The sequence below is a fragment of the Somniosus microcephalus genome, chromosome 4, assembly GCF_052327205.1.
Source record: "Somniosus microcephalus isolate GS21.2 chromosome 4, FLI_Smic_1.0, whole genome shotgun sequence".
NCBI classification, from domain to species: domain Eukaryota; kingdom Metazoa; phylum Chordata; class Chondrichthyes; order Squaliformes; family Somniosidae; genus Somniosus; species Somniosus microcephalus.
Window position 1 is genome coordinate 94,360,144 of NC_140990.1, and position 26,350 is coordinate 94,386,493.

At 49.3% G+C, this 26,350-nt stretch overlaps 1 protein-coding gene across 1 annotated transcript in view; it reads right to left on the reverse strand.

Annotated features, from left to right (window-relative positions):
• LOC147119525 (uncharacterized) overlaps window positions 1-26,350 on the reverse strand; it is a 110,337-nt gene that overhangs the window by 5,110 nt on the left and 78,877 nt on the right. The window contains exons 8-9 of the mRNA XM_085984115.1: window positions 22,465-22,578; window positions 8,169-8,248 (exon numbers count right to left, since the gene is read on the reverse strand). Of these exons, the coding sequence (XP_085840241.1) occupies window positions 8,169-8,248; window positions 22,465-22,578 (194 nt within the window). The remainder of the gene's footprint in view (window positions 1-8,168; window positions 8,249-22,464; window positions 22,579-26,350) is intronic.

Consider the following 26,350-nt stretch of genomic DNA (forward strand, 5'->3'; position numbering starts at 1 on the left):
GAGTTGGGGGGAGGGTGGGGAGTAGGGGAGGGGGTGGGGAGTAGGGGGGATGGAGGGAGAGGGAGTGGGGGGAAGAGGGAGGGGGGAAGGGGTGGGGGGGAAGAGGGAGGGGGGAAGGGGAGGGGGGGTGGGGGGAGGGTTGGGGGGAAGAGGGAGGGGAGGGGGAAGAGGGGAGAGGGGGGAGAGGAGGAGGGGAAGGGGAGGAGGGAGTGGGGGAGGGAGGGAGAGGGGGAGGGGAGAGGGGAAGGGAGGGGAGAGTGGGGAGGGAGAGGGGGAGGGGAGAGTGGGGAGGGAGGAGAGGGGGAGGGAGGGGAGAGTGGGGAGGAGAGGGGGGCAGGGAGAGGGGGAGGGAGGGGAGAGTGGGGGAGGGAGGGGAGAGTGGGGAGGGAGGGAGAGGGAAGAGGGGAGAAGAGGGAATGGGGAAGTGAGGGATGGGTAGGAGGGAGAGAGGGGGGAGGGAGAGAGTGGAGAGGAGAGAGAGGGGGGGAGGGAGAGGGAGGGAGGGAGGGAGGGGAGAGGGGGGGAGGGAGGGAGGGGAGAGGGCGGGAGGGAGGGGAAGGGGGGTGGAGGGGGAGAGGAGTGCGGGGGAGGGGGAGAGGAGAGCGGGGGGAGGGAGGGAGGGGGAGGGGGGAGAGGAGGGGAGAGGGAGGGGAGGGAGAGAGGGAGGGAGGGGAGGGAGTGAGGAAGGAGGAGAGTGAGAGGGAGGGGAGGGAGCGAGGAAGGAGAGGGGAGGGAGCGAGGAAGGAGAGGGGAGGGAGCGAGGAAGGAGAGGGAGGAGGGGGAGAGGGAGAGGGAGGAGGAAGGGAGGGAGAGGAGTGAGGCAGAGGGGAGGGAAGGGAGGGAGAGGAGGGAGGGGAGGGGAGTGGGGGCGGGAGGGAGGGGGGAGGGGGGCGGAGGGGGAGAGGAGGGAGGGGGGAGGGAGGGGAGGGGAGTGGGGGGGAGGGAGGGGAGTGGGGGCGGGAGGGAGGGGAGAGGAGGGAGGGAGAGTCGTGGGAGCGAGGGAGGGGAGAGGGAGGGAGGGGGAGGGAGAGAGAGGGGGAGGAGGGAGGGAGAGGGGCGGAGGGGGGAGTGAGGGAGCGGGGGGAAGAGGGAGTGGGAAGTGAGGGATGGGTAGGAGAGGAGGGGAGGAGGGGGGGAGGGAGAGAGGGGAGAGAGGGGGGAGGGAGAGAGTGGAGAGAGGAGAGAGAGGGGGGAGGGAGAGGGGGGATGGGAGAGGGGGGATGAGGGAGGAGGGAGGGGGGTAGGGAGGGAGGGGAGAGGGGGGAGGGAGGGAGGGGGAGGAGGGGAGTGGGGGCGGGGGGGAGGGGGAGAGGAGGGAGAGGGGGAGGGGGAGAGGAGGGAGAGGGGGAGGAGGGAGAGGGGGAGAGGAGGGAGGGAGGCGTGGGAGGGAGGGGAGAGGGAGGGAGGGAAGAGAGGGGAGGGAGGAGAGAGGGGAGGGGGTAGGGAGGGAGGGAGGGAGCGAGGAAGGAGGAGAGTGAGAGGGAGGGAGGGAGGGGAGGGAGCGAGGAAGGAGAGGGGAGGGGGAGGGGGGAGAGAGAGGAGTGAGGGAGGAGAGGAGGGAGGGCGGGGGAGGGAGGGAGGGGGAGGGAAGGGAGGGAGAGGGGGGAGGGGGAGGGGAGGGAGAGGAGTGAGGGAGGAGGGAGGGAGGGGGAGGGAAGGGAGGGAGAGAGGGGAGAGGGAGGGAGGGGGAGGAAGAGGGAGGGAGGGGGAGGAAGAGAGTGGGAGGGGGAGGGGGAGGGGAGGGAGGGAGAGGGAGGGAGGGAGCGAGAGGGAGGGAGAGGGAGGGGAGGGAGGGAGCGAGAGGGAGGGAGAGGGAGGGGATGGGAGGGAGAGGGGAGGGAGGGAGAGGGGTGGCGAGGGGAGAGTTTATACACTGTATGGATAGATCTGTATTTTGTGTCCAACCATGAATGTTTTTCGATGCTTTGGCACATAAGATGTACCTTGTCATGCCAATAAAGCGATTTGAATTTGAATTTGATTTGAGAGGGGAGGGAGAGGGGTGGGGAGGGGAGGGAGAGGGGTGGGGGGGGAGGGAGAGGGCCGGGGAGGGAAGGGAGAGGGGTGGGAGAGGGAGGAGGGGCTGGGTGAGGGTTGGGGAGGGGGAGAGGGAAGGGGGGAGAGGGGAGAAGGGAGGGGAGAAGGGGGTGGGAGAAGGGAGGGAGAAGTGGGGGGGAGAAGGGAGGTGAGAAGGGGGGGAGGAGGGAGGGGAGGGGGAGAAGGGAGGGGAGAGGGGAGGAGGGAGGGGAGGTGGGAGGAGGGAGGGGAGGGGAGAAGGGAGGGAGCAGGAGAAGGGGGGAGAGGTGGGAAGGGGGGAGAAAGGGAGGGGGGCAGAGAAGGGGGGGAGGGGAGAGAAGGTAGGGAGGGGGAGAGAAGGGAGGGGGAGGAAGGGAGGGAGGGGAGGAGGAGGGGTTAGGGAAGGGAGGGGGAGAGAAGGGAGGGAAGGGAGGGGGAAGAGAAGGGGGGAGGGGGGAGAAGGGAGGGGAGGGGGAGAGAAGGGAGGGGGAGAGAAGGGAGGGGAGGGGAGGAGGAGGGGTTAGGGAAGGGAGGGGAGGGGAGAGAAGGGAGGGGAGGGGAGAAGGGAGGGGGAGAGAAGGGAGGGGAGGGGGAGAAGGGAGGGGTTAGGGAAGGGAGGGGGAGAGAAGGGGGGGAGGGGGGAGAAGGGAGGGGAGGGGGGAGAAGGGAGGGAAGGGAAGGGGAGGGGAGAGCATGGCAGAGGGAGGGAGAGGGGAAGGGGGGGCGAGTGGAGAGGGGGAGGGCGAGTGGGGAGGGGGAGGGGGGGGTGAGGGCGAGTGGAGAGGGGGAGGGGGAGGGGGAGGAGTAATTAAGTAAAATGTATTAGTAATAACTATATATGCTTAATAAACAAAATTTTATACAGAAAAAGTACTCATTGTGTTGCAGGGTATCCCGAACTTTTTTATAACATGGGATGGCGGGCCTTGGAATCAAGAGGCCCAAGGATCAACAGAAATCGGTCCTCCGGCCACATCTGTATACTCGGGGTGAGCTGCTGACACTGGTGGTGCCTCCACGGGCAGCTTGCTCGAGCAAAGACATCAATGCCCTCACCAGCCCTCGGGCAAGTCCCGGGAATCATCGTAACCTTAAACTGAGATATATGGCAGCGCAGGGATAACGGGCAGGATTTTGAAGACTTTTTTTGTGAAGCATTTTCAGATGCAGTGATATCGTTTTTGTGAAGCGCTGTGACCTGTTTGAGGTTAAATAAAGCCACTGATGAGGTTTATAAAGCAACTGTCAATCTATCTTGGTTTATCTTTGAAAATAAAATAGCAACTCACAATTCCTATACCAAATCTCATGATTTTTAAGAGTTTGTCTCTTTATTTATGAGGCGTTAGGGTTGGCAATACTGGGTACTGAGCCCCACACAGAGCAGGAAGGGCCCAGGTTCGTTCCCCCTTGCTCTGTGCTGAGTGAGCTGACCGCAGTCAGGGTGGGGTTTGGGGGAATTGGTCTCAGCACCCAATGGATCAGAGAAAAAGAAAGACTTGCATTTATAAGCGCCTTTCACGACCACCGGATGTCCCAAAGCGCTTTACAAACAATGAAGTACTTTTTGAAGTGTAATCACTGTTGTAATGTATGAAATGCGGCAGCCAATTTGCACACAGCAAGCTCCCACAAACAGCAATGTGATTATGACCAGATAATCTGTTTCTGTGATGTTGATTGAGGGATAAATATTGGCCAGGACACCATGGATAACTCCCCTGCTCTTCTTCGAAATAGTGCCATGGGATCTTTTACGTCCACTCGGTTTAACGTCTCATCCGAAAGACGGCACCTCCGACAGTGCAGCGCTCCCTCAGCACTGCACTGGGAGTGTCAGCCCAGCTTTATGTGCTCAAGTCCCTGGAGTGGGACTTGAACCCACAACCTTCTGACTCAGAGGCGAGTGTGCTACCCACTGAGCCACAGCTGACACTGTCAATCAGCCAGGGTTCCCACTCGTAATCACTATCCAGTGACTCCTGCTGTGCGCAGGTGCAAGTCACCTCAGGCTCCGCTGGGATGCTCTTCACAGTCAAATAGCCAGGCCACATTCACCGTCCCGTTTCATAGGGGAAGAATTGGACCCTTGGGTGAGGTATTAGTCAATGATTCAGCTCGTTTCAGGTGGCAGGGCTGGGGGGTCGGGTGGAGAGAGAACAGCCCCTTCATGATAAGAATCTGCTTTGAGAAAGGGAGAATCCTAAACCTAAGTTTGAGGTCCAGCCTCATAACACAGTGAAATACCACGCAACACACATTAACCGGGGACGTGAAATCAAACGAACGGTCTCACAACCAGCTTTTTCGTTGTATCGGAATATCCGGAGCAGCAGACAAAAGATCCCAATGTATGCTCAGCCCAAACAGATCCAGCCTTCCTCCCTCTCCTCTGTCCCATCAAACACAGGTACAGCACAGGTTAGATACAGAGTAAAGCTCCCTCTACACTGTCCCATCAAACACTCCCAGGACAGGGACAGCACAGGTTAGATACAGAGTAAAGCTCCCTTTACACTGTCCCATCAAACACTCCCAGGGCAGGTACAGTACAGGATAGATACAGAGTAAAGCACCCTCTACATTGTCCTGTCAAGAATAACAGATACCCGGGAGTGAGTTACAGACTGGAATCTAATCGAGGGGTTCAGGTGGTTTATATATAGAATAACAGATACCCAGGAGTGAGTTACAGGCTGGAATCTAATCGAGGGGTTCAGGTGGTTTATATATAGAATAACAGATTCCCGGGAGTGAGTTAATGGCTGGAATCTAATCGGAGGGTTTGGGTGGTTTATATATAGAATAACAGATACCCAGGAGTGAGTGACAGGCTGGAATCTAATCGAGGGGTTCGGGTGGTTTATATATAGAATAACAGATATCCGGGAGTGAGTTACAGGCTGGAATCTAATCGAGGGGTTCGGGGGGTTTATATATAGAATAACAGATACCCAGGAGTGAGTTACAGGCTGGAATCTAATCGAGGGGTTCGGGTGGTTTATATATAGAATAACAGATACCCAGGAGTGAGTTACAGGCTGGAATCTAATCGAGGGGTTCGGGGGGTTTATATATAGAATAACAGATACCCAGGAGTGAGTTACAGGCTGGAATCTAATCGAGGGGTTCGGGTGGTTTATGTATAGAATAACAGATACCCGGGAGTGAGTTACAGGCTGGAATCTAATCGAGGGGTTCGGGGGGGTTTATATATAGAATAACAGATACCCGGGAGTGAGTTAGAGGCTGGAATCTAATCGAGGGGTTCGGGGGGGTTTATATATAGAATAACAGATACCCGGGAGTGAGTTACAGGCTGGAATCTAATCGATGGGTTCAAGTGGTTTATATATAGAATAACAGATACCCAGGAGTGAGTTACAGGCTGGAATCTAATCAAGGGGTTCGGGTGGTTTATATGTAGAATAACAGATACCCAGGAGTGAGTTACAGGCTGGAATCTAATCGAGGGGTTCGGGTGGTTTATATATAGAATAACAGATACCCGGGAGTGAGTTACAGGCTGGAATCTAATCGATGGGTTCAGGTAGTTTATATATAGAATAACAGATACCCGGGAGTGAGTTACAGGCTAGAATCTAATCGATGGGTTCGGGGGGTTTATATATAGAATAACAGATACCCGGGAGTGAGTGACAGGCTGGAATCTAATCGATGGGTTCAGGTGGTTTATATATAGAATAACAGATACCCGGGAGTGAGTGACAGGCTGGAATCTAATCGAAGGGTTAGGGTGGTTTATATATAGAATAACAGATACCCGGGAGTGAGTGACAGGCTGGAATCTAATCGAGGGGTTCGGGTGGTTTATATATAGAATAACAGATACCCGGGAGTGAGTTACAGGCTGCAATCTAATCGAGGGGTTCGGGTGGTTTATATATAGAATAACAGATACCTTGGAGTGAGTTACAGACTGGAATCTAATCGAGGGGTTCAGTTGGTTTATATATAGAATAACAGATACCCGGGAGTGAGTGACAGGCTGGAATCTAATCGAGGGGTTCGGGTGGTTTATATATAGAATAACGGATACCCGGGAGTGAGTGACAGGCTGGAATCTAATCGAGGGGTTCGGGTGGTTTATATATAGAATAACAGATACCCGGGAGTGAGTTACAGGCTGGAATCTAATCGAGGGGTTCGGGGGGTTTATATATAGAATAACAGATACCCGGGAGTGAGTTACAGGCTGGAATCTAATCGTGGGTTCGGGGGTTTATATATAGAATAACAGATACCCGGGAGTGAGTTACAGGCTGGAATCTAATCGTGGGTTCGGGGGGTTTATATATAGAATAACAGATACCCGGGAGTGAGTTACAGGCTGCAATCTAATCGAGGGGTTCGGGGGGTTTATATATAGAATAACAGATACCCGGGAGTGAGTGACAGGCTGGAATCTAATCGAGGGGTTGATAACTTCCTCCCCTTTGTATTGCAGGCCCCTTGAGATAAAGGCCATCATTCCACGAGCCTTTTTGATTACTCTTTGTACCAGTCTACTAGCTTTACATGATATGTGTACTTGGACTCCCTAATCTCTCTGCTCCTCTAACAGTTCTTCGTTTCTCCCAGATTAGAAAATACTACCGATTTATCTCTCTTGGATCCAAAGTGGATGACCCCACACTTGCCCACATTGAACTCCATCTGCCACAGTTTTGGCCACTCACTTAATCTGCCTGTGTCCCTTTGTAACTTCCAGCTCCCATCTGCACTACTTACTGTCCCTCATAACTTTGTGTCATCTGAAAACTCTTTATTCCATCATCCGAGTCATTAGTAAATATGGTGAAAAGCTGAGGCCCCAGTACAGATCCCTGGGGAACATCTCTTGTCACATCCCGCCAATCAGAGTACGTTCCCTGTATCCCCACTCTCTGCACTCAGGTCAGTCTATGTGCTCGCTGGCCTATATTGGCAACACCTTAAATTTAAAATTCTCATCCTCATTTTCAATTCCTTCCATGGCCTCGCCCCTCCCTATCCCTGTAACTTCCTCCAGCCCTACAACACCACCCCCCCCACCCCCGAGATTTCTGCGCCCTCCAATTCTGGCCTCTTGCGCATCCCCGACTATCATCGCCCCACCATTGGTGGCCGTGCCTAGATCCTAAGCTCGGGAATTCCCTCCCTAAACCTCTCCGCCTCGCTACCTCTCACTCCTCCTTTAAGATGCTCCTCAAAACCTACCTCTTTGACCAAGCTTTTGGCCACCTGTCCGAACATCTCTATGTGGCTCGGTAGAAATTTTTGTCTGGTAACACTAATACAAGAGCAGGGGGGTTATGCTTCAACTGTATAAAACACTAGTTAGGCCTCAGCTAGAGTACCGCGTGCAGTTCTGGTCACCACATTACAGGAAAGATGTGATTGCACTAGAGAGGGTACAGAGGAGATTTACAAGGATGTTGCCGGGAGTAGAGAATCTTCGCTATGAGGAAAGACTGGATAGGCTGGGTCTGTTTTCCTTGGAACAGAGGAGGCTGAGGGGAGACCTTATTGAGCTGTATACAATTATGAGGGGCATAAAGTGGATAGAAAGGACCTATTTCTCTTAGCAGAGGGGTGAAAAACCAGGGGGCACAGATTTAAAGTAATTGGGGGAAGGTGATTTGAGGGGAAATGTCTTCACCCAGAGGGTTGTGGGGGTCTGGAACTCACTGCCTGAAAGGGTGGTAGAGGCAGGAACCCGAACCACATTTAAAAAGTACTTGGATGTGCACTTGGGATGCTCTAACCTGCAGGGCTACGGACCAAGAGCTGGGAAGTGGGATTAGGCCGGATAGCTCTTTGTTGGCCGGCGCGGACACGATGGGCCAAAATGGCCTCCTTCCGTGCTGTAACTTTCAATGATTCTATGATTCTAACGCTCCTGTGAAGCACCGTGGGATGTTAAAGGCGCAGTATAAATGCAAGTAATTGTTGTTATGTTCCGTTGTAAACTCTCTGCTCCCGTCCGCTCAGAGTGTTGTTGTATCGTGCACTGGCAGGTGGCCCCCGGATGTGGGCCTGTCAGCAATGTTGACCATGTCACGGGAGGCGGGTGACTCATCGGTGGGCTGGGCGTGAGAGAGAGAGTACACAGAAATAGAAAGACACACAACACTGGTGGCACCTCTCGCCTTGTCTGAATGGGCACAGAGTGAGACCTACTTTGAATGTCACTACCATCAGCTCCAGGCTGTGAGTCGGCGATGGTGAACTAGGAGAAAAGAACTAGCTGTTAAATTCAGATATATCCACATTGTTTCTGTACTTAGAATTGGCTCAATCATCACAGCCCATCGCATAGTGTGATTTTTAAAAATTCATTCTGGGGATGTGGGTGTCACTGGCATTTATTGCCCATCCCTAGTTGCCTCTTGAGAAGGTGGCTTGCTAGACCATTTAAGAGTCAACCACATTGCTGTGGGTCTGGAGTCACACATAGGCCCTGACCAGGTAAGGACAGCAGATTTCCTTCCCTAAAGGACATTAGTGAACCAGATTGTTTTTTACGACAATCCGGTCACCATTACCGATACTAGTTTTTTTATTCCAGATTTATTTAATTAACTGAATTTAAATTCCCCAGCTGCAGAGGTGGGATTTGAACTCACGTCATTAGTCCAGTGGTTTACTAGTCCAGTAACATAACCATCATGCAACCGTACCGTACATCAATCCATCAATATTACATCAGCTAATCACCCTTGTGCAATCCCTTAGTGCCTGTCTTCTGTGTTTTTTTGCCTGTCCTAGTGCTCCTACGCAGTGCTACCCCAGTGGCTGCAGCATGGCTGGTGGAAGGCTGTGCTGACTTTCAGTGGGGGAGACGGCAGATGGTCTTACCACCGTTCCCATTGTGTGATAGTTGACCCTTTACCCTGTGTGTGTCTTTGTGACAGTTGTCCCTTTACCCTGTGTGTGTGTGTGTGTGTGTGTGAGAGTAACAGTTGCCCCTTTAATCTGAGTGTGACAGTCGCCCCTTTAATCTGCGTGTGACAGTTGCACCTTTAATCTGAGTGTGACAGTTGCCCCTTTAATCTGAGTGTGACACTTGCCCCTTTAATCTGAGTGTGACAGTTGCCCCTTTAATCTGAGTGTGACAGTTGCCCCTTTAATGAGTGCGAAAGTTGCCCCTTTAATCTGAGTGCGACAGTTGCCCCTTTAATCTGAGTGCGACAGTTGCCCCTTTAATCTGTGTGTGACAGTTGCCCCTTTAATCTGAGTGACAGTTGCCCCTTTAATCTGTGTGTGAGTCGCCCCTTTAATCTGAGTGTGACAGATGCCCCTTTAATCTGAGTGCGACAGTTGCCCCTTTAATCTGAGTGTGACAGTAGCCCCTTTAATCTGAGTGTGACAGTTGCCCCTTTAATCTGAGTGTGACAGTTGCCCCTTTAATCTGAGTGTGACAGTTGCCCCTTTAATCTGAGTGTGACAGTTGCCCCTTTAATCTGAGCGTGACATTTTGCCCCTTTAATCAGAGTGTGACAGTTGCCGCTTTAATCTGAGTGTGACAGTTGCCCCTTTAATCTGAGTGTGACAGTTGCCCCTTTAATCTGTGTGTGAGTTGCCCCTTTAATCTGAGTGACAGTTGCCCCTTTAATCTGAGCGTGACAGTTGCCACTTTAATCTGAGCATGACATTTTGCCCCTTTAATCTGAGTGTGACATTTTGCCCCTTTAATCTGAGTGTGACATTTTGCCCCTTTAATCTGAGTGTGACATTTTGCCCCTTTAATCTGAGTGTGAAAGTTGCCCCTTTAATCTGAGTGTGACAGTTGCCCCTTTAATCTGTGTGTGAGTTGCCCCTTTAATCTGTGTGACAGTGGCCCCTTTAATCTGTGTGTGACACTTGCCCCTTTAGTCTGACTGTGACAGTTGCCCCTTTAATCTGTGTGTGAGTTGCCCCTTTAATCTGAGTGTGACACTTGCCCCTTTAATCTGAGTGTGACAGTTGCCCCTTTAATCTGAGCGTGACAGTTGCCCCTTTAATCTGAGTGTGACAGTTGCCCCTTTAATCTGAGTGTGACAGTCGCCCCTTTAATCTGAGTGTGAGTTGCCCCTTTAATCTGTGTGTGACAGTTGCCCCTTTAATCTGTGTGTGACAGTTGCCCCTTTAATCTGAGCGTGACAGTTGCCCCTTTAATCTGAGTGTGAGTTGCCCCTTTAATCTGAGTGTGACAGTCGCCCCTTTAATCTGAGTGTGAGTTGCCCCTTTAATCTGTGTGTGACAGTTGCCCCTTTAATCAGAGTGTGACATTTTGCCCCTTTAATCAGAGTGTGACATTTTGCCCCTTTAATGTGTGTGTGACAGTAGCCCCTTTAATCTGTGTGTGACAGTTGCCCCTTTAATCTGAGTGTGACAGTTGCCCCTTTAATCTGAGTGTGACAGTTGCCCCTTTAATCTGTGTGTGAGTTGCCCCTTTAATCTGAGTGTGACAGTTGCCCCTTTAATCTGTGTGTGACAGTTGCCCCTTTAATCTGAGTGTGACAGTTGCCCCTTTAATCTGTGTGTGACAGTTGCCCCTTTAATCTGAGTGTGACAGTTGCCCCTTTAATCTGTGTGTGACAGTTGCCCCTTTAATCTGTGTGTGACAGTTGCCCCTTTAATCTGTGTGTGACAGTTGCCCCTTTAATCTGAGTGTGACAGTTGCCCCTTTAATCTGAGTGCGACAGTTGCCCCTTTAATCTGTGTGTGACAGTTGCCCCTTCAATCTGAGTGTGACACTTGCCCCTTTAATCTGTGTGTGACAGTTGCCCCTTTAATCTGAGTGTGACAGTTGCCCCTTTAATCTGTGTGTGAGTTGCCCCTTTAATCTAAGTGTGACAGTTGCCCCTTTAATCTGAGTGTGACAGTTGCCCCTTTAATCTGTGTGTGACAATTGCCCCTTTAATCTGAGTGTGACAGTTGCCCCTTTAATCTGTGTGTGACAGTTGCCCCTTTAATCTGTGTGTGACAGTTGCCCCTTTAATCTGTGTGAGTTGCCCCTTTAATCTGTGTGTGACAGTTGCCCCTTTAATCTGTGTGTGACAGTTGCCCCTTTAATCTGTGTGTGACAGTTGCCCCTTTAATCTGTGTGTGACAGTTGCCCCTTTAATCGGAGTGTGACAGTTGCCCCTTTAATCTGAGTGTGACACTTGCCCCTTTAATCTGTGTGTGACAGTTGCCCCTTTAATCTGAGTGTGACAGTTGCCCCTTTAATCTCTGTGTGAGTTGCCCCTTTAATCTAAGTGTGACAGTTGCCCCTTTAATCTGAGTGTGACAGTTGCCCCTTTAATCTGTGTGTGACAGTTGCCCCTTTAATCTGAGTGTGACAGTTGCCCCTTTAATCTGTGTGTGACAGTTGCCCCTTTAATCTGTGTGTGACAGTTGCCCCTTTAATCTGTGTGTGACAGTTGCTCCTTTAATCTGTGTGTGAGTGGCCCCTTTAATCTGAGTGTGACAGTTGCCCCTTTAATCTGTGTGTGACAGTTGCCCCTTTAATCTGTGTGTGACAGTTGCCCCTTTAATCTGTGTGTGACAGTTGCCCCTTTAATCTGAGTGTGACAGTTGCTCCTTTAATGTGTGTGTGACAGTTGCCCCTTTAATCTGTGTGTGACAGTTGTCCCTTTAATCTGAGTGTGACAGTTGCCCCTTTAATCTGAGTGTGACAGTTGCCCCTTTAATCTGTGTGTGACAGTTGCCCCTTTAATCTGAGTGTGACAGTTGCCCCTTTAATCTGTGTGTGACAGTTGCCCCTTTAATCTGAGTGTGACAGTTGCCCCTTTAATCTGTGTGTGACAGTTGCCCCTTTAATCTGAGCGTGACAGTTGCCCCTTTAATCTGAGTGTGACAGTTGCCCCTTTAATCTGTGTGTGACAGTTGCCCCTTTAATCGGAGCGTGACAGTTGCCCCTTTAATCTGAGTGTGACAGTTGCCCCTTTAATCTGTGTGTGAGTTGCCCCTTTAATCTGTGTGTGAGTTGCCCCTTTAATCCGAGTACGACAGTTGCCCCTTTAATCTGTGTGTGACAGTTGCCCCTTTAATCTGTGTGTGACAGTTGCCCCTTTAATCTGTGTGTGACAGTTGCCCCTTTAATCTGTGTGTGACAGTTGCCCCTTTAATCTGAGGGTGACAGTTGCCCCTTTAATCTGTGTGTGACAGTCGCCCCTTTAATCTGTGTGTGACAGTTACCCCTTTAATCTGTGTGTGACAGTTGCCCCTTTAATGTGTGTGAAAGTTGCTCCTTTAATCTGTGTGTGAGTTGCCCCTTTAATCTGAGCGTGACAGTCGCCCCTTTAATCTGAGCGTGACAGTTGCCCCTTTAATCTGTGTGTGACAGTTGCCCCTTTAATCTGAGTGTAATAGTCGCTCCTTTAATCTGTGTGTGTGACAGTTGCCCCTTTAATCTGTGTGTGACAGTTGCTCCTTTAATCTGTGTGTGAGTTGCCCCTTTAATCTGAGCGTGACAGTCGCCCCTTTAATCTGAGCGTGACAGTTGCCCCTTTAATCTGAGCGTGACAGTTGCCCCTTTAATCTGTGTGTGACAGTTGCTCCTTTAATCTGTGTGTGAGTTGCCCCTTTAATCTGAGTGTGACAGTTGCCCCTTTAATCTGTGTGTGACAGTTGCCCCTTTAATCTGTGTGTGACAGTTGCCCCTTTAATCTGAGTGTGACAGTTGCTCCTTTAATCTGTGTGTGACAGTTCCCCCTTTAATCTGTGTGTGACAGTTGTCCCTTTAATCTGAGTGTGACAGTTGCCCCTTTAATCTGAGTGTGACAGTTGCCCCTTTAATCTGTGTGTGACAGTTGCCCCTTTAATCTGAGTGTGACAGTTGCCCCTTTAATCTGTGTGTGACAGTTGCCCCTTTAATCTGAGTGTGACAGTTGCCCCTTTAATCTGTGTGTGACAGTTGCCCCTTTAATCTGAGCGTGACAGTTGCCCCTTTAATCTGAGCGTGACAGTTGCCCCTTTAATCTGAGTGTGACAGTTGCCCCTTTAATCTGAGCGTGACAGTTGCCCCTTTAATCTGAGTGTGACAGTTGCCCCTTTAATCTGTGTGTGAGTTGCCCCTTTAATCTGTGTGTGACAGTTGCCCCTTTAATCCGAGTGCGACAGTTGCCCCTTTAATCTGTGTGTGACAGTTGCCCCTTTAATCTGTGTGTGACAGTTGCCCCTTTAATCTGTGTGTGACAGTTGCCCCTTTAATCTGTGTGTGACAGTTTCCCCTTTAATCTGAGGGTGACAATTGCCCCTTTAATCTGTGTGTGACAGTCGCCCCTTTAATCTGTGTGTGACAGTTGCCCCTTTAATCTGTGTGTGACAGTTGCCCCTTTAATCTGTGTGTGAAAGTTGCTCCTTTAATCTGTGTGTGAGTTGCCCCTTTAATCTGAGCGTGACAGTCGCCCCTTTAATCTGAGTGTAATAGTCGCTCCTTTAATCTGTGTGTGTGACAGTTGCCCCTTTAATCTGTGTGTGACAGTTGCTCCTTTAATCTGTGTGTGTGACAGTTGCCCCTTTAATCTGAGCGTGACAGTCGCCCCTTTAATCTGAGCGTGACAGTTGCCCCTTTAATCTGAGCGTGACAGTTGCCCCTTTAATCTGTGTGTGACAGTTGCCCCTTTAATCTGAGTGTAATAGTCGCTCCTTTACCCTGTGTGTGTGACAGTTGCCCCTTTAATCTGTGTGTGACAGTTGCTCCTTTAATCTGTGTGTGAGTTGCCCCTTTAATCTGAGCGTGACAGTTGCCCCTTTAATCTGAGTGTAATAGTCGCTCCTTTACCCTGTGTGTGACAGTTGCCCCTTTAATCTGAGTGTAATAGTCGCTCCTTTACCCTGTGTGTGTGACAGTTGCCCCTTTAATCTGTGTGTGACAGTTGCTCCTTTAATCTGTGTGTGAGTTGCCCCTTTAATCTGAGCGTGACAGTCGCCCCTTTAATCTGTGTGTGACAGTTGCCCCTTTAATCTGTGTGTGACAATTGCCCCTTTAATCTGAGTGTGACAGTTGCCCCTTTAATGAGTGTAATAGTCGCTCCTTTAATCTGTGTGTGAGTTGCCCCTTTAATCTGTGTGTGACAGTTGCTCCTTTAATCTGTGTGTGAGTTGCCCCTTTAATCTGAGCGTGACAGTTGCCCCTTTAATCTGAGTGTAATAGTCGCTCCTTTAATCTGTGTGTGAGTTGCCCCTTTAATCTGTGTGTGAGTTGCTCCTTTAATCTGTGTGTGAGTTGCCCCTTTAATCTGAGCGTGACAGTTGCCCCTTTAAACTGAGTGTGACAGTTGCCCCTTTAATCTGAGTGTAATAGTCGCTCCTTTAATCTGTGTGTGAGTTGCCCCTTTAATCTGTGTGTGACAGTTGCTCCTTTAATCTGTGTGTGAGTTGCCCCTTTAATCTGAGTGTAATAGTCGCTCCTTTACCCTGTGTGTGTGACAGTTGCCCCTTTAATCTGTGTGTAATAGTCGCTCCTTTACCCTGTGTGTGTGACAGTTGCCCCTTTAATCTGAGTGTAATAGTCGCTCCTTTACCCTGTGTGTGACAGTTGCCCCTTTAATCTGAGTGTAATAGTCGCTCCTTTACCCTGTGTGTGTGACAGTTGCCCCTTTAATCTGAGTGTAATAGTCGCTCCTTTACCCTGTGTGTGTGACAGTTGCCCCTTTAATCTGAGTGTGACAGTTGCCCCTTTACCCTGTGTGTGTGACAGTTGCCCCTTTAATCTGAGTGTAATAGTCGCTCCTTTACCCTGTGTGTGACAGTTGCCCCTTTAATCTGTGTGTAATAGTCGCTCCTTTACCGTGTGTGTGACAGTTGCCCCTTTAATCTGAGTGTAATAGTCGCTCCTTTACCCTGTGTGAGTGACAGTTGCCCCTTTAATCTGTGTGTAATAGTCGCTCCTTTACCCTGTGTGTGTGACAGTTGCCCCTTTAATCTGAGTGTAATAGTCGCTCCTTTACCCTGTGTGTGTGACAGTTGCCCCTTTAATCTGAGTGTAATAGTCGCTCCTTTACCCTGTGTGAGTGACAGTTGCCCCTTTAATCTGAGTGTAATAGTCGCTCCTTTACCCTGTATGTGTGAGTTGCCCCTTTAATCTGAGTGTAATAGTCGCTCCTTTACCCTGTGTGTGTGACAGTTGCCCCTTTAATCTGAGTGTAATAGTCGCTCCTTTACCCTGTGTGTGACAGTTGCCCCTTTAATCTGAGTGTAATAGTCGCTCCTTTACCCTGTGTGTGTGACAGTTGCCCCTTTAATCTGTGTGTAATAGTCGCTCCTTTACCCTGTGTGTGACAGTTGCCCCTTTAATCTGAGTGTAATAGTCGCTCCTTTACCCTGTGTGTGACAGTTGCCCCTTTAATCTGAGTGTAATAGTCGCTCCTTTACCCTGTGTGTGTGACAGTTGCCCCTTTAATCTGAGTGTAATAGTCGCTCCTTTACCCTGTGTGTGTGACAGTTGCCCCTTTAATCTGAGTGTAATAGTCGCTCCTTTACCCTGTGTGTGACAGTTGCCCCTTTAATCTGAGTGTAATAGTCGCTCCTTTACCCTGTGTGTGTGACAGTTGCCCCTTTAATCTGTGTGTAATAGTCGCTCCTTTACCCTGTGTGTGACAGTTGCCCCTTTAATCTGAGTGTAATAGTCGCTCCTTTACCCTGTGTGTGACAGTTGCCCCTTTAATCTGAGTGTAATAGTCGCTCCTTTACCCTGTGTGTGTGACAGTTGCCCCTTTAATCTGAGTGTAATAGTCGCTCCTTTACCCTGTGTGTGTGACAGTTGCCCCTTTAATCTGTGTGTAATAGTCGCTCCTTGACCCTGTGTGTGTGACAGTTGCCCCTTTAATCTGAGTGTAATAGTCGCTCCTTTACCCTGTGTGTGTGACAGTTGCCCCTTTAATCTGAGTGTAATAGTCGCTCCTTTACCGTGTGTGTGACAGTTGCCCCTTTAATCTGTGTGTAATAGTCGCTCCTTTACCCTGTGTGTGTGACAGTTGCCCCTTTAATCTGAGTGTAATAGTCGCTCCTTTACCCTGTGTGTGTGACAGTTGCCCCTTTAATCTGTGTGTAATAGTCGCTCCTTTACCCTGTGTGTGTGACAGTTGCCCCTTTAATCTGAGTGTAATAGTCGCTCCTTTACCCTGTGTGTGACAGTTGCCCCTTTAATCTGTGTGTAATAGTCGCTCCTTTACCCTGTGTGTGTGACAGTTGCCCCTTTAATCTGAGTGTAATAGTCGCTCCTTTACCCTGTGTGTGTGACAGTTGCCCCTTTAATCTGAGTGTAATAGTCGCTCCTTTACCCTGTGTGTGTGACAGTTGCCCCTTTAATCTGAGTGTAATAGTCGCTCCTTTACCCTGTGTGTGTGACAGTTGCCCCTTTAATCTGAGTGTAATAGTCGCTCCTTTACCCTGTGTGTGTGACAGTTGCCCCTTTAATCTGAGTGTAATAGTCGCTCCTTTACCCTGTGTGTGTGACAGTTGCCCCTTTAATCTGAGTGTAATAGTCGCTCCTTTACCCTGTGTGTGACAGTTGCCCCTTTAATCTGAGTGTAATAGTCGCTCCTTTACCCTGTGTGTGTGACAGTTGCCCCTTTAATCTGAGTGTAATAGTCGCTCCTTTACCCTGTGTGTGTGACAGTTGCCCCTTTAATCTGAGTGTAATAGTCGCTCCTTTACCCTGTGTGTGACAGTTGCCCCTTTAATCTGAGTGTAATAGTCGCTCCTTGACCCTGTGTGTGTGACAGTTGCCCCTTTAACCTGAGTGTAATAGTCGCTCCTTTACCCTGTGTGTGACAGTTGCCCCTTTAATCTGAGTGTAATAGTCGCTCCTTTACCCTGTGTGTGTGACAGTTGCCCCTTTAATCTGAGTGTAATAGTCGCTCCTTTACCCTGTGTGTGTGACAGTTGCCCCTTTAATCTGAGTGTAATAGTCGCTCCTTTACCCTGTGTGTGTGACAGTTGCCCCTTTAATCTGTGTGTAATAGTCGCTCCTTTACCCTGTGTGTGTGACAGTTGCCCCTTTAATCTGTGTGTAATAGTCGCTCCTTTACCCTGTGTGTGACAGTTGCCCCTTTAATCTGTGTGTAATAGTCGCTCCTTTACCCTGTGTGTGTGACAGTTGCCCCTTTAATCTGAGTGTAATAGTCGCTCCTTTACCCTGTGTGTGTGACAGTTGCCCCTTTAATCTGTGTGTAATAGTCGCTCCTTTACCCTGTGTGTGTGACAGTTGCCCCTTTAATCTGAGTGTAATAGTCGCTCCTTTACCCTGTGTGTGTGACAGTTGCCCCTTTAATCTGAGTGTAATAGTCGCTCCTTTACCCTGTGTGTGACAGTTGCCCCTTTAATCTGAGTGTAATAGTCGCTCCTTTACCCTGTGTGTGACAGTTGCCCCTTTAATCTGAGTGTGACAGTTGCCCCTTTACCCTGTGTGTGTGACAGTTGCCCCTTTAATCTGAGTGTAATAGTCGCTCCTTTAATCTGTGTGTGTGACAGTTGCCCCTTTAATCTGTGTGTAATAGTCGCTCCTTTACCCTGTGTGTGTGACAGTTGCCCCTTTAATCTGAGTGTAATAGTCGCTCCTTTCCCCTGTGTGTGACAGTTGCCCCTTTAATCTGAGTGTAATAGTCGCTCCTTTACCCTGTGTGTGTGACAGTTGCCCCTTTAATCTGAGTGTAATAGTCGCTCCTTTCCCCTGTGTGTGTCAGTTGCCCCTTTAATCTGAGTGTAATAATCGCTCCTTTACCCTGTGTGTGTGACAGTTGCCCCTTTAATCTGAGTGTAATAGTCGCTCCTTTACCCTGTGTGTGTGACAGTTGCCCCTTTAATCTGAGTGTAATAGTCGCTCCTTTACCCTGTGTGTGACAGTTGCCCCTTTAATCTGAGTGTAATAGTCGCTCCTTTACCCTGTGTGTGTGACAGTTGCCCCTTTAATCTGTGTGTGACAGTTGCCCCTTTAATCTGTGTGTGAGTTGCCCCTTTAATCTGTGATGACAGTTGCCCCTTTAATCTGAGTGTAATAGTCGCTCCTTTACCCTGTGTGTGTGACAGTTGCCCCTTTAATCTGAGTGTAATAGTCGCTCCTTTACCCTGTGTGTGTGACAGTTGCCCCTTTAATCTGAGTGTAATAGTCGCTCCTTTACCCTGTGTGTGACAGTTGCCCCTTTAATCTGAGTGTAATAGTCGCTCCTTTACCCTGTGAGTGTGACAGTTGCCCCTTTAATCTGTGTGTAATAGTCGCTCCTTTACCCTGTGTGTGTGACAGTTGCCCCTTTAACCTGAGTGTAATAGTCGCTCCTTTACCCTGTGTGTGACAGTTGCCCCTTTAATCTGAGTGTAATAGTCGCTCCTTTACCCTGTGTGTGTGACAGTTGCCCCTTTAATCTGAGTGTAATAGTCGCTCCTTTACCCTGTGTGTGTGACAGTTGCCCCTTTAATCTGAGTGTAATAGTCGCTCCTTTACCCTGTGTGTGTGACAGTTGCCCCTTTAATCTGAGTGTAATAGTCGCTCCTTTACCCTGTGTGTGTGACAGTTGCCCCTTTAATCTGAGTGTAATAGTCGCTCCTTTACCCTGTGTGTGTGTCAGTTGCCCCTTTAATCTGTGTGTAATAGTCGCTCCTTTACCCTGTGTGTGACAGTTGCCCCTTTAATCTGAGTGTAATAGTCGCTCCTTTACCCTGTGTGTGTGTCAGTTGCCCCTTTAATCTGAGTGTAATAGTCGCTCCTTTACCCTGTGTGTGACAGTTGCCCCTTTAATCTGAGTGTAATAGTCGCTCCTTTACCCTGTGTGTGTGACAGTTGCCCCTTTAATCTGAGTGTAATAGTCGCTCCTTTACCCTGTGTGTGACAGTTGCCCCTTTAATCTGAGTGTAATAGTCGCTCCTTTACCCTGTGTGTGTCAGTTGCCCCTTTAATCTGAGTGTAATAGTCGCTCCTTTACCCTGTGTGTGTGACAGTTGCCCCTTTAATCTGAGTGTAATAGTCGCTCCTTTACCCTGTGTGTGTGACAGTTGCCCCTTTAATCTGTGTGTAATAGTCGCTCCTTTACCCTGTGTGTGACAGTTGCCCCTTTAATCTGTGTGTGTGACAGTTGCCCCTTTAATCTGAGTGTAATAGTCGCTCCTTTACCCTGTGTGTGTGACAGTTGCCCCTTTAATCTGTGTGTAATAGTCGCTCCTTTACCCTGTGTGTGTGACAGTTGCCCCTTTAATCTGAGTGTAATAGTCGCTCCTTTACCCTGTGTGTGTGTCAGTTGCCCCTTTAATCTGAGTGTAATAGTCGCTCCTTTACCCTGTGTGTGTGACAGTTGCCCCTTTAATCTGTGTGTAATAGTCGCTCCTTTACCCTGTGTGTGTGTCAGTTGCCCCTTTAACCTGAGTGTAATAGTCGCTCCTTTACCCTGTGTGTGTGACAGTTGCCCCTTTAACCTGAGTGTAATAGTCGCTCCTTTACCCTGTGTGTGTGTCAGTTGCCCCTTTAATCTGTGTGTAATAGTCGCTCCTTTACCCTGTGTGTGACAGTTGCCCCTTTAATCTGTGTGTAATAGTCGCTCCTTTACCCTGTGTGTGACAGTTGCCCCTTTAATCTGAGTGTAATAGTCGCTCCTTTACCCTGTGTGTGTGACAGTTGCCCCTTTAATCTGAGTGTAATAGTCGCTCCTTTACCCTGTGTGTGACAGTTGCCCCTTTAATCTGAGTGTAATAGTCGCTCCTTTACCCTGTGTGTGTGACAGTTGCCCCTTTAATCTGTGTGTAATAGTCGCTCCTTTACCCTGTGTGTGACAGTTGCCCCTTTAATCTGTGTGTGTGACAGTTGCCCCTTTAATCTGAGTGTAATAGTCGCTCCTTTACCCTGTGTGTGTGACAGTTGCCCCTTTAATCTGTGTGTGTGACAGTTGCCCCTTTAATCTGAGTGTAATAGTCACTCCTTTACCCTGTGTGTGTGACAGTTGCCCCTTTAATCTGAGTGTAATAGTCGCTCCTTTACCCTGTGTGTGTGACAGTTGCCCCTTTAATCTGAGTGTAATAGTCGCTCCTTTACCCTGTGTGTGTGACAGTTGCCCCTTTAATCTGTGTGTAATAGTCGCTCCTTTACCCTGTGTGTGACAGTTGCCCCTTTAATCTGTGTGTGTGACAGTTGCCCCTTTAATCTGAGTGTAATAGTCGCTCCTTTACCCTGTGTGTGTGACAGTTGCCCCTTTAATCTGTGTGTGTGACAGTTGCCCCTTTAATCTGAGTGTAATAGTCGCTCCTTTACCCTGTGTGTGTGACAGTTGCCCCTTTAATCTGAGTGTAATAGTCGCTCCTTTACCCTGTGTGTGTGACAGTTGCCCCTTTAATCTGAGTGTAATAGTCGCTCCTTTACCCTGTGTGTGTGACAGTTGCCCCTTTAATCTGAGTGTAATAGTCGCTCCTTTACCCTGTGTGTGACAGTTGCCCCTTTAATCTGAGTGTAATAGTCGCTCCTTTACCCTGTGTGTGACAGTTGCCCCTTTAATCTGAGTGTAATAGTCGCTCCTTTACCCTGTGTGTGTGACAGTTGCCCCTTTAATCTGTGTGTAATAGTCGCTCCTTTACCCTGTGTGTGTGACAGTTGCCCCTTTAATCTGAGTGTAATAGTCGCTCCTTTACCCTGTGTGTGACAGTTGCCCCTTTAATCTGAGTGTAATAGTCGCTCCTTTACCCTGTGTGTGTGACAGTTGCCCCTTTAATCTGTGTGTAATAGTCGCTCCTTTACCCTGTGTGTGTGACAGTTGCCCCTTTAATCTGAGTGTAATAGTCGCTCCTTTACCCTGTGTGTGTGACAGTTGCCCCTTTAATCTGAGTGTAATAGTCGCTCCTTTACCCTGTGTGTGTGACAGTTGCCCCTTTAATCTGAGTGTAATAGTCGCTCCTTTACCCTGTGTGTGACAGTTGCCCCTTTAATCTGTGTGTAATAGTCGCTCCTTTACCCTGTGTGTGTGACAGTTGCCCTTTAATCTGTGTGTAATAGTCGCTCCTTTACCCTGTGTGTGACAGTTGCCCCTTTAATCTGAGTGTAATAGTCGCTCCTTTACCCTGTGTGTGACAGTTGCCCCTTTAATCTGTGTGTAATAGTCGCTCCTTTACCCTGTGTGTGACAGTTGCCCCTTTAATCTGAGTGTAATAGTCGCTCCTTTACCCTGTGTGTGTGACAGTTGCCCCTTTAATCTGAGTGTAATAGTCGCTCCTTTACCCTGTGTGAGTGACAGTTGCCCCTTTAATCTGAGTGTAATAGTCGCTCCTTTACCCTGTGTGTGTGACAGTTGCCCCTTTAATCTGAGTGTAATAGTCGCTCCTTTACCCTGTGTGTGACAATTGCCCCTTTAATCTGAGTGTAATAGTCGCTCCTTTACCCTGTGTGTGTGACAGTTGCCCCTTTAATCTGAGTGTAATAGTCGCTCCTTTACCCTGTGTGTGTGACAGTTGCCCCTTTAATCTGAGTGTAATAGTCGCTCCTTTACCCTGTGTGTGTGACAGTTGCCCCTTTAATCTGAGTGTAATAGTCGCTCCTTTACCCTGTGTGTGTGACAGTTGCCCCTTTAATCTGAGTGTAATAGTCGCTCCTTTACCCTGTGTGTGTGACAGTTGCCCCTTTAATCTGTGTGTAATAGTCGCTCCTTTACCCTGTGTGTGTGACAGTTGCCCCTTTAATCTGAGTGTAATAGTCGCTCCTTTACCCTGTGTGTGTGACAGTTGCCCCTTTAATCTGAGTGTAATAGTCGCTCCTTTACCCTGTGTGTGTGACAGTTGCCCCTTTAATCTGAGTGTAATAGTCGCTCCTTTACCCTGTGTGTGTGACAGTTGCCCCTTTAATCTGAGTGTAATAGTCGCTCCTTTACCCTGTGTGTGTGACAGTTGCCCCTTTAATCTGAGTGTAATAGTCGCTCCTTTACCCTGTGTGTGTGACAGTTGCCCCTTTAATCTGAGTGTAATAGTCGCTCCTTTACCCTGTGTGTGACAGTTGCCCCTTTAATCTGTGTGTGAGTTGCCCCTTTACCCTGTGTGTGTGACAGTTGCCCCTTTAATCTGAGTGTAATAGTCGCTCCTTTACCCTGTGTGTGTGACAGTTGCCCCTTTAATCTGAGTGTAATAGTCGCTCCTTTACCCTGTGTGAGTGACAGTTGCCCCTTTAATCTGAGTGTAATAGTCGCTCCTTTACCCTGTGTGTGACAGTTGCCCCTTTAATCTGAGTGTAATAGTCGCTCCTTTACCCTGTGTGAGTGACAGTTGCCCCTTTAATCTGAGTGTAATAGTCGCTCCTTTACCCTGTGTGTGACAGTTGCCCCTTTAATCTGTGTGTAATAGTCGCTCCTTTACCCTGTGTGTGTGACAGTTGCCCCTTTAATCTGAGTGTAATAGTCACTCCTTTACCCTGTGTGTGTGACAGTTGCCCCTTTAATCTGAGTGTAATAGTCGCTCCTTTACCCTGTGTGTGTGACAGTTGCCCCCCGTTACCTGGTAACTGGTTGCGCTCCCGCTGAGCAGCTGCATGAGCTCAGTGAATCGCTGCTCGTAAAGGTGAAGCAGGACTGCCATGTAGAGACTGGAGCTCGTCATTTGTTCCTCAATCTGTGTCGGGGGAGAGCAGAGGGGAGAGGGAGAACACGAGAGAAATGGATCAGCCCTCAGTGCACAGAGAAAATCGGAAAAACTGGCAGCTTCACTCCGGCCACCGCCCCCCGCCATCCCTCCCTCTCCCCCATCCTGAGGGCAATACGTTCAATACAGTCCTGTGCGCTATTTAATTTAAATCATCAACCATCGAGATACGAGTGGGAATTTCAATGAGGGAGGGGACTGCAAACTTATGCCGATGTCGGGGGGGCTGCTGACAGTAGATTGAGACTGACCCAACGTATGGTCATCACAGGGGCAGAGGAGCTCTTCATCCCCCTCTGTCTGGGGGCTGGATTTGACCCCAGGTCCCAGAAGGTGAAAGGTCAATGTCTGACCCAGGGACTCTGTTGAATCCGTAAATCTTAAGGTATGGTGTTCTTCAATAACTAGACGGAGGCTGTAGATTAACAATCAACAGGTGTTTACTGGAGGAGGGTAGTCTAAAGACTAACAGTACACATGCCTGCTCAAGGCTTATATACAGGTGTGGTCACTGCCGGTACTACAGTATACAGGAGCTGTAAAAGTAGTTCTTTCTTAAAGGTACATACACTACAATTCCTCCCCTTTTAGATTAACAGTACCCATAACATTCAAATAACAGTTAACACTTTAACATGCACATTTAACTGAAATAGTCCATTTATAGATTCAGTCTTTGGGGCGGCTTCCTGATCCTTTCGGGATAGCGCCTTTCCTGAGTGTCTTGTTCTTGGTGCGGAGGCGATTCTGGCCCCCTTTCGTCGGTTAGTTCATCAGTTTCCGCTACTACTGTTTCTGGGGTAGATGCTACCGGTATGTCGGGTTCATCCCCAGGTACGCAAGACATGGGGTTGACTCGTTCCTGTGACGCTAGGATCTGGTCGACGTGGCGTCTCACAATGTTCTCCCCGACATCTACTGTGTACATTAGTGGCCCCTGCCGTGTGCATATCGTTGCCATTTCTCTGTTCGGTAGTCGCGGGTTAAGACTGGTTGTCCTACATTGAAAGCTCCTTGTCGGCTTCTCATTGATGTGCTGGAATTGCTTATCCTCAACATTTCTTCGCACATTTGGTCTGAGCAAATCCAGACGAGATCTCAAACTTCGGTTAAAGAACATCATGACCGGGGTCTGGTTGGTAACTGCATGTGTCGCATTTCTGTAGGCTAACAGGAAATTGTCCACCTTATGCTGTAGTGGAATGTCATCATCGCACATGGCCCTTATTGCCTTTTTAAAGGTTTGTACGAACCTCTCAGCCAATCCATTTGTGGCTGGATGATACGGGGCGGATGTGTAATGCCTTACCCCATTCCTTCTCATAAATTTCCGAAACTCCGTTATCAGAGCAAATCTGCTCTGGCAAGCCGTTCCTGGCAAATATGGTCCGTAGGACTGCAATCGTTTTCTCTGTAGTAGTGGAGGACATTTTGATCACCTCAGGCCATTTCGAGTGCGCATCCACTGCTATTAAGAACATTGAGTCCATGAATGGACTAGCAAAATCAATATGCACCAGTTGCCATGGAGAGGAGGGCCACTCCCATGGGTGTAGAGGGGCATGTGGTGGTGCATTTTGGACCTTCTGGCATCCTGAGCAGCTCTTTGTTAGGTCCTCGATTTGTTGATCGATCCCTGGCCACCACACATAAGCCCTAGCAAGGCTTTTCATTTTCACCCCTCCCAGATGGCCTTCGTGAAGCTCATTGAGCACTCTCTCCCTTAACTTGGGTGGAATTACCACTCGGGATCCACACATCACTGTCCCCTGGCATACTGACAGCTGTTCTCTTCTGGATGAGAATGCTGGCAACAGTGAGTCGCCATGTGTTGGCCATCCCTTCACCATCAAATCATATACCCGAGACAGTGTCGGATCATTTCGGGTCTCCTTCTCTATATCCGCGTTAGTTACTGGCAAGCGTTCAATTATCGATGAATAAAATATTTCGATAGGGTCCACTGCTGGTGCTTCCTCCACAGTAGGCAGTGGCAGGCGTGATAACCCATCAGCGTTTCCATGCTGTTTCGTGCCCTTATACTCTATTTCATATTGGTTCGCCCCTAGAAAAAGGGACCACCTTTGTAGCCGTTGTGCAGTCATCACCGGAACGCCCTTCTTTGGATTAAAGATGGAGACAAGTGGTTGGTGGTCAGTCAGCAAGGTGAACTTCTGCCCATGCAGATAGTGGTTGAATTTTTTTACTCCCCATACTAGGCTGAGGGCCTCCCTGTCAATCTGGGCGTAGTTGCGCTCGGCTGAGGTTAGTGACCGAGACGCAAAGGCTACTGGCCTCTCCAACCCGTCTGGGAATTTGTGCGACAGCACCGCTCCAATACCATAGGGTGATGCATCACACGCCAACCGAATTGGTAGTGCTGGGTTGAAATGGGCCAACACCTCTTTTGATGTGATCAATTCTTTGCACTTCTGGAAAGCTCGTTTACATTCATCATTCCACTTCCATGGTACCCCTGTTTGCAGTAGGGTGTTCAGTGGGTGTAATACTGTAGACAAATTTGGTAAGAACTTATGGTAGTAGTTCACCAGCCCAAGGAACGACCTCAGTTGTGACACATTTTCTGGTGCTGGAGCCTTGACTACTGCCTCAATCTTTTCAGGGGACTTATGTAACCCCTCTTCATCAATAACGTGGCCACAATACGAGATCTGCTTCTGGAAAAACTCGCACTTGTGGCGATTAGCTCGTAGCCCATATTCCTTTAATCTTGTGAGCACCTTCTCCAGGTTGACGAGGTGATCACTGTCATTTTCGCCCGTGACCAGGATGTCGTCCAAATAACAATGGGTCCCTGAAATCCCTTGCAGGACTTGATCCATTGCCCTTTGCCAAATAGCCGGAGCCGATGCTACCCCGAACACCAGCCGGTTGTATTGGTAGAGACCTTTATGAGTGTTGATCATGAGGTATTGTTTCGAGGCTTCTTCTACCTCCATTTGCAGGTACGCCTGGGCCAGATCTATCTTAGTGAAGCATTTACCTCCAGATAGTGAGGCGAAAATATCTTCAATCCGTGGAAGCGGATATTGTACCGTGTGAAGGACTGGGTTCACTGTCACCTTAAAATCCCCACAGATGCGGACCTTCTTTGGTTCCCCAGGCGTATTACTCAATGACCTCTTCATTACAGGAACGATGGGTGTAGCCCACTCGCTCCAGTCCACTTTGGACAGTACTCCTGAACGTTCCAAACCTTCCAGCTCTGCTTCGACAGCTGGTCGGATCGCATAAGGCACCGGTCTGGCCTTAAAAAACTTTGGGCTTGCATTTTCCTCTATTTTAATCGTCGCTGTTATGCCTTTTAGTGTTCCGAGTCCCTCCTGGAACACTTCTTGTGCGTCAGTTAGCATTTTTGACAGTCGTCCAGGTGTGACGTCGTCATCCTTTTTGGCCTCAACCTTCAGTGCCTGTATGGAATGCCAATCTAATTGTATCTTCCGGATCCATTCACGTCCTAGTAGAGGTGGTCCTCCATCTGGCAATACATATAGGTCCATTTTTGGTGTTTCCTGGCCTTTGTATATCACGTTCACCCTTATCTTTCCTTTGGGGTAGACTTTTTGCCCCATGTACGTCTTCAAGACAATCTCTGTAGCTTTCAAGGGTATATGTGAGAACAGCCACTTGTAGTCCCTTCGGTTTATGACTGTTAGGGCTGATCCTGTGTCCAATTCCATTTTCACTTGGACTCCGTCTATCTTGAGCGTGACCCAGATAG